The sequence below is a fragment of the Ailuropoda melanoleuca genome, chromosome 10 (genome assembly GCF_002007445.2).
Source record: "Ailuropoda melanoleuca isolate Jingjing chromosome 10, ASM200744v2, whole genome shotgun sequence".
Classification (NCBI taxonomy): domain Eukaryota; kingdom Metazoa; phylum Chordata; class Mammalia; order Carnivora; family Ursidae; genus Ailuropoda; species Ailuropoda melanoleuca.
Window position 1 is genome coordinate 15,747,454 of NC_048227.1, and position 7,706 is coordinate 15,755,159.

The window sequence follows — 7,706 nt, forward strand, 5'->3', positions numbered from 1 at the left end:
TGAATGAGACCATTTTTAATAAATTTAATAAATAATTTTTCTCCTAACTCTAAAATTTCAAAATAAAAAACTAAAGATGAGAAGGGCACCTGGCTGGCTCACTCCTAAGAGCATGAGATTCTTGATGTATAGGGACTCAAGCCCCACACTGGGTGCAGAGATCACTTACAAATAAAATTTAAAAAAAAATAAAGATGAGAGGAAAGAGGCTAAGTACTGCGGGCTCAAAGAAAGGAAAAAGAACCTGAGTTCTGGAAAAACTGGGCAGGAATGGTTGCAGATGGGATCCCCAGCTAACACTTGAGTTTAGGTTCTCTTGCAGACTAGTGTGGAAGTGAGATCTGGTGACAAAACCCATAGGAGATGATCAAGGGACAAGAGACTGCAGTGCAGTGGGAAGAAACACGCAGAAATAAAGATGTAATGTGTTGTCTCACAGGAGCTGGACCCTAACCAAGAACTAAATCAAAGGAGGCAGGAAACAGACCCGCAGCAAACCTCTCCCCACCCACCACCAAACCCCCCCTCCCTTCCTACTTAGCCTGCTATCTCAATCCAGAATTGTCAGACACCTAGCGCTTCAAGACAGCAGGCTATTTTCAATACTTCAGTAAGATTAATGTATTCTTTAGAAAACAAAGGACTAAAAAATCTAAAATCCTCACTAATGAGAGAAACAGGACTAGCTACTGCTGACCAGGCTATTCCAAGGGAATACAACAAAGAACAAAGAGGGTCCAAATTCCAAAACCCTGTGGGTCTCACATTTTTCTCACCAACACACTTAGAACCAAAAAGAACAAGCTGCTTGGAACCAAACCAATTCCCTCTACTGTTATTTCCATCTTCATCCACCGTCCTGGAAAAGCCCCCAAGCTGAATCTACCTACTCGTCAGACATCTGGGACCCTATTTCCTTAAAGAGCAAGGCCAATCACGGGGTGCCTGGATGGCTCAGTCAGCTGAATGACCAACTCTTGATTGCGGCTCAGGTCACGGTCCTGGATGGAGCCCCGCATCAGGCTCCCCACTCNGAAAGAACAAGCTGCTTGGAACCAAACCAATTCCCTCTACTGTTATTTCCATCTTCATCCACCGTCCTGGAAAAGCCCCCAAGCTGAATCTACCTACTCGTCAGACATCTGGGACCCTATTTCCTTAAAGAGCAAGGCCAATCACGGGGTGCCTGGATGGCTCAGTCAGCTGAATGACCAACTCTTGATTGCGGCTCAGGTCACGGTCCTGGATGGAGCCCCGCATCAGGCTCCCCACTCTGGGGGAATCAGCTGGTCTCCCTCTCCCTCTACCCCACCCTTGCCTGTGCTCTAGCTCTCCTGCTCTCAAATAAATAAAATCTTAAAAAAAAAGAGCAAGGCCAATCACTAAGCCCTTTTACGGATGTAAGATTTTAATACTAACAGGTCCAAGTCACCCCTTGCAGCAGGGATACTGAACCCTAACACTGGAAGTCTATTAGGTGAAGCAGAAACAAACTTCTGAGACATGGATCAAGTTATTCAAACCAGTCATTCAAGCAAACAGATCAAAAGCAGCAGCAGATCAAAGAAATAGTAAAGGCAGCCTGATCACACCAGAAAGAACTGCCACATCCTCGGCTCTGAATGAGGGCTCCTAACATGTACCAAATTCAATAGCCAAACCAAAGCATTGCCTGGGAGAACACCCCAGCCATTCTCAACCTACTCTTGGTTACTGAGCGCCCCCACTCAGTAGGGAGAGTAAAGCAACTATTTCCCTTGACAAGGCAATCGCTTCCCTGCCTCGTGACCAGATTTGATGAAGCATCCTTCTCTAGAGAACACCTTCAACATACTGGGCAACTTTCAACAGAGAGGAAAGCACTTCCCAAAGACGAGTCCCAGGAACTCCACGAGCTATGCTTCCGACAGCAAAATACCTTTTCTGCTGTTGGCTGTGAGTTTTAGCTCTGTATTAACTGAAAGTCATGCTCAACCAAATTCACTGGCAGGTAAAACAAGTCTTTTAACTCAGACTTGAGAGCTGGGGCAAAAAAAAGTTTTGGGGGGTCAGAAAAGGCTTAAGGTAAAGTTGAGAGGAAATGTCTAAGGTTTTAACTCATTGGTCCTACCCTTTCCCTATCTCCAACACCCTCCTTTGAAAAGGAAGGGCCATCCACCACCAATTAAGGCTCAAGCCTAAAATCAAGATACCATGACTTCAGCCCCCAGCCTAGGCAGGATATGAAAGTGACACAATTGCCTATTTATAGCACCTATCTACCCAAGCCCCACCTTCAGGAAAACAGGCCAAGGGGCACTCACCTTGTAATATAAGGAGCTACCGTTTACCTTCCTTTCCCAGCTAACCTTCCCTCTTCTTACCATCAAAACTCATTCCCAACCCTCCTCCCTCAAACTCCGCATCTTCTTAAGACCTCCTAAGATCGAAGGTTTGGGGACAGAAGTTTGTCCCCATAAGAACAGTGATTTCAGAATGAAAATACTAAGAAATGAAGTCCTAAGACTACACCTCAATCCTGGCTCTACCATTTTCTGATTGAGAGAGCCAAATAACCCATGCACTCCACCTTCTGCCTGTAAAGTGAGTGAGGCCAGAGAACCTCTGCCGTGAAATAGGCACACTCCTTCCCGAGGGTCCCGAAGACCCAATGTGGCATGCTATGTGCCAATCTGAAAACTGTCAATCTGAATACTTCCCCAAGAGCCAATCTAATTTATTTGAGCCCCACCCCTAAAAAAAGTTGAGAGAGCCAAGAATCTTAAAAAGGGTAAAACTGATAGAACCAGCAATTAAATAAACGTGGTAGAAGACAAACTCGCACATGGTTGAACATATCTGGGGCCACAGTCATGACACCACATGTTCTTCACTTACCCCAGGCATACATCCAATTTTTGCCATGACAGAAAAGTTTTAATCTCTACTTTCAAAGATGCCACTTGACTTTTTCTCCCCCGGACCAAGTATCAAACACTTTATTCCAGTTCCTGCTAAGCAGGAACAAATTATTCCAGTTCCTGCTAGGCAGGATGATCTGAAAAAGAAAAACTCCCCACATTCCTGACCCAGATATCAATCCTCCAGTGGAGTGAAGAGGGGGAAGAGGAAAAAAATTTAACTAAAACGATGGTTTTTAATGGGAACCAGAGGTATGGTTACAATTACATAGTCCGACACAAAAAACCCGTGGGTGATCAGGAGTTGGAAGGTTACAAAATAATGAGGGTAACACTGGGTACAAGAAGAAAAGCTGCTGCAGAACCTCAGGAGCCAAGCTAATACGGCCTCTCCCTGCGATCCTGTCTGTGCTCACCCCTGCAAAAGAGAGTATCCATTAGGTCTGAGCTGCCAACCTCTCCACCCACCCAACCCCCAAAATCCTCCCATCCTGCTAACCCAACCCCAAAAAAGGCTTCATCTTTACAAGTATAGAATGTAAACGTGGATCTATATATTAGTTCTCCAGAATAATTCTCACCCTCCTTCCATACCCCACTATGGTTATAATCTCAGCTTTCCAATCAAGCCCTCAAAATGTTTATCAATTTAAGAGTCTTACCTGGAGTCCATCTTGCCAGGGCCAAAGCCACCTCTGTCCCCACCACCCCGGCCCCCTCGGAAGCCCCCACGGTCCCCGCCTCGGCCTCGGTAGCCACCCCGATCGTAGCCTCCTCTGCCACCACGACGATCATCTCCATAGTTACCCCCTAGGACAAAATAAACAGGATAGATCATATACCCCCAAATCCCTCCTACCCTCCCTCTAACCTCCCTGCTTCAAGTTAAGGGCTTTCTGGGGCACCTGGGTGGCTCAGTCAGTTAAAGCATCTGATTCCTGGGTTTCAGCTCAGGTCAGGCAGGGTTGTGAGATCGAGCCCTGCCTCAAGCTCCACACTGAGCATGGACACCGAGCGTGGAGTCTGCCCATCCCTCCTCCCACCCCTCGCCTATAATAAATAAATAAAATCTTGTGGGGGGGGCCTTTGTGATCCCAACTCCTTATTACCAGTTCTGTCCCTTCTTACCCATATGAGAGCCTCCTGGTCCCCCTCCTGGGCCATCTGGTTTAGGGGCCTTACATTGGTTGCATTCATTCCTCCAAGAGAAGTTCATGTTCTCACATATACTGAGAAAAATACAGAAAATTAGTTTGGAAGGATGGGAGTAAACAAGACCAGAATCAGGAAAGATTCCAGTGACCTCAGAGATAACAGTGAGGAAACAGGGGCATCAAAAAGGCAAAAAAGGCTTCTCAGGAGCACAACCAGAACAAAAACTACAGATAACTGAACTGAGTCCAGTATCTTTCCCACTAGAACAACCTTAATTAGGTAAGCTCTCAGCCAGATGTGTCCCCATCAGTGTGACCTTGACAGCTGTCTTAAAACCTCCCAACTCTGCCATAATATCAAACGACACACATTTAAAGGACTAAGAAAAAAAAGTTTCACTCACGGATTAGGACACTTCCAGTCACCAGCTCGCTGCTGGCCGCCGCCACCACCACCTCCACTAGGGAATCCTCCCCGGCCACCGCCACCACTGCCACCACCTCCATAGCCTCCACGGCCCATGGGTCCTAATAAAGACAAAAATATGGGTCTTCTCCCCTTCCAAGTTTGATTAGCCTAACCTAACCTTTTCCTCCACAACCTTACCATCCTCTCCCTCTCCTTACTCTACCCATCACCTCTTTATACCAGCAGCAGGAAGTAGCTCCTCACCTCCTCGCCCTCGGCCTCCACGACCATTGCCACCGCCCCGATTAAAGTCTGCTCGCCGAGTAGCAAAGGAGACCTTGATGGGATTCCCAGAGAATTCTTTACCTAATGAAATGAAGACATAGAAAGAGACCTTTTACTAAGATTTGTGGATCCAAAAGCAAGTTTGGTACAATCAAAAGACTCTACAGCTTCCCGAAAAGGTCTATAATCAGATGACGTAAGACAACAGTTTACCCTTGAACATGGCTTAGAACCTACATGCCGATTTTTTTCACTAACTATGGCACAGTACACTACATGAATTTTCTCTTTATACTTGTCTTAGTAACATTCAATATACAAAATATGTGTTTATCGACTTATCAATGAGGCTTCCAGTCAAAAGTAGGCAAATAATCGAGTTTTCGGGAAGCCATGTTATATGCAGATTCCTAACTGCACAGGGGTCAGACAGCCCTCAACCCCCGTGTTGTTAAATGGTCAACTGTATAAAGTAGCAGATATAAAGTGTTAGAAGACGTAAGAGGAACCTTCAAAATGTAACCTGTTTCCCAAGGCTAGCTGCCCTACCCCACCCACCCCACACCAGCCTCCTCATACATACCATCAAACCAGTCGATAGCTGCTTTAGCAGAAGGTGGGTCATCAAACGACACTGTTGCCTCTCCCTTCAGCTTGCCTGTTTCCCTGTCTGTGTACAGATTAATCATGGGCTGTCCTGTTTTCTTATTTGTCTGAAAAAGTAACATGAGATAACATGAGTCTCAGAAGGCAGCACTACCCACCTTCCACCTTCCTTCAAGAACCTGAGGTTTCTCATAACCATATTTCAGCTCCTCTCTTCCCAGTTAGTTTTGTAGCTCACGTATATATCTTGAACTAAAGTCAATATACGGGGATGTACTGTATGGTGGCTAACATAATAAAAAATCATAAAAAAAAGTCAATACAAAGATCTCACTTCAATGTTGACCAATAAAACTAAATATAAAACTACAAATTCAAATGTCTAAGACACCTCCTATTTTTATCAACTACGCAACAATCTAATGTTTTTTCCTCAACAAATTAAGCTGACAACAATTAAGACTTTTTTTAACTAATATGTGAAATCCAAAAGCCGGCAGCACCGACACAGAAGGCGGCACCTACTATGTTCCACAGTACCTTAATAATACCAATCTGCTTGAAGTAATCAGCCACAGACTCAATTGTAACATTTTCACCCAAGCCTTGCACGAAGATGGTGTTGTTGTCTGAATTATCCTGTTCTGCTTGAATGGAAAAAAAATGTGAATTTGAAGAAAACCAGCAAAGGTAAAACAAGTCGGTGACTCTTAATCCAACTTTAATACTGCATATTAAACTTTCAAAGAAAAAAAAGGAAACCAATGTGATTTAAGGTCAAATGAAAGAAATCTACCTCCCTTCTATTATTTGAGTGCCTGTATGAGAGCCATTTCACAAATTTAAATTTAGTTTTACAAGTATCCTTTAAAAGGTGTTAATATCCATAAAAGAAACCAGAGCTCAGGAGTTCACTGCCCAAGATCACGCAGTAAGTACACCAGTGTGCGTCAATTTTCAACTGAAGACCCAAAGTAAGAAACCTTTTTTACATTAAAATCCAACAGACAACCAAAAGAGACTAAATCCTTCCCTTTATAGGTCTTTTGCCTTTACTCATTTGGTCGTGATCCACATTTCTAAAATCCACTGCTTTAAATCAGCAGTACCAGATTATGGTCTACACAAATATACCACCACCTCTTAGGACTTGTTAGAAACACAGGTTGTCAGGATCCTCCCAAACCCACTAAGTTGCTGGGGAAAGAAACCACTGAGGAGATATTTCTGATACATACTCATTTACAGATCACTGCTGATTGTAACTACACCTAAACTCCCTTCCCTTCATTTTCCTTCTCTACCCGTTTTTTTTCTTTGAAGATTTTATTTATTCACTGACAGAGAAAGAACACTAAGCAAAGGGAGAGATGCAGGTTCCCCTCTGGGCAGAGAGCCTGACGATGGGCTCGATCCCAGGACCCCAGGATCAATGACCTGAGCTGAAGGCCCATGAGCCCCCCAGGCGCCCCTCTTCTTTTTTTTTTTAAAGACTGTATTTATTTATTTGACATGGGGAGAGAACACGCACCCGCACACGCATGTCATAGCACACAAACGGGGAGTGGCAGGGAGAGGGAGCAGCAGGCTCCCCTTGGAGCAGGGAGCCCAATGCAGGGCTGACCCCAAGACCCTGGGATCACGACCTGAGCAGAAGGCAGACGTTTAACCGACTGAGCCACCCAGGAGCCCGTCTACCCCTGCTCTTTTTCAGATTCCTGAAGTGTCAAAGAACAGCCAAGAAAAGTCCCGATACCACATTAGCCACTCTTTCATGCCAGCTGTGGACTCACCAGAGTCATGACGTGATCCTTGGTCCCGAGGGCCTTAAGTGACATGAAAAAAAAAAAAAAAAAAAAAAAGGAAAGAGAAGCTGTTAGTCAACAGGGAGAGACAAACAAGGAAAAAAATTAACACCAATCCAAACTCTTGCAAAATTATCAGTTAAGTGCTCACAGCCTCATCCAAACCCTGTCCTGGGTTGCCTGCCCAGAGAAAATCCTAGACAGGGCTGGGGAAGACACAGGCCCCTTTTCTTAAGATCTGCATGTAATCTGAGTCCCCACAGGGACAACACACTTCAGAAAATTCTGCCTCCCCCAGCTCAGGCTGGGAAATGTCCTCAGCACAGATTGTGGGGGGAGGGTCAGGAGGGAGACCCATTGCAGTTAAAACCAACTCATAGCTTGGCCCTATTCTCTCACCCCAGAGAGAAATGGGCTCACCACCAGCAATGTGATATGCATCCATCCAGTTTCTCCAAACTTTTAACACCAAAGACACTTATCCCTTGTGGAACAATTTTTAATTTCATCTTTACGAACCATTCTTAAAACCATGTTGTTTCCCCAA

The 7,706-nt window shown here is 44.9% G+C and overlaps 1 protein-coding gene across 1 annotated transcript in view; it reads right to left on the reverse strand.

Moving 5' to 3' along the window:
* Positions 1-3,116: 3,116 nt before the first annotated feature.
* FUS (FUS RNA binding protein) overlaps positions 3,117-7,706 on the reverse strand; it is a 12,675-nt gene continuing 8,085 nt past the window's right edge. The window contains exons 9-16 of the mRNA XM_034669551.1: positions 7,148-7,180; positions 5,895-5,998; positions 5,332-5,461; positions 4,728-4,829; positions 4,459-4,582; positions 4,029-4,129; positions 3,563-3,710; positions 3,117-3,318 (exon numbers count right to left, since the gene is read on the reverse strand). Coding sequence (XP_034525442.1) covers positions 3,279-3,318; positions 3,563-3,710; positions 4,029-4,129; positions 4,459-4,582; positions 4,728-4,829; positions 5,332-5,461; positions 5,895-5,998; positions 7,148-7,180 — 782 coding nt within the window. The 3' untranslated portion in view covers positions 3,117-3,278. The remainder of the gene's footprint in view (positions 3,319-3,562; positions 3,711-4,028; positions 4,130-4,458; positions 4,583-4,727; positions 4,830-5,331; positions 5,462-5,894; positions 5,999-7,147; positions 7,181-7,706) is intronic.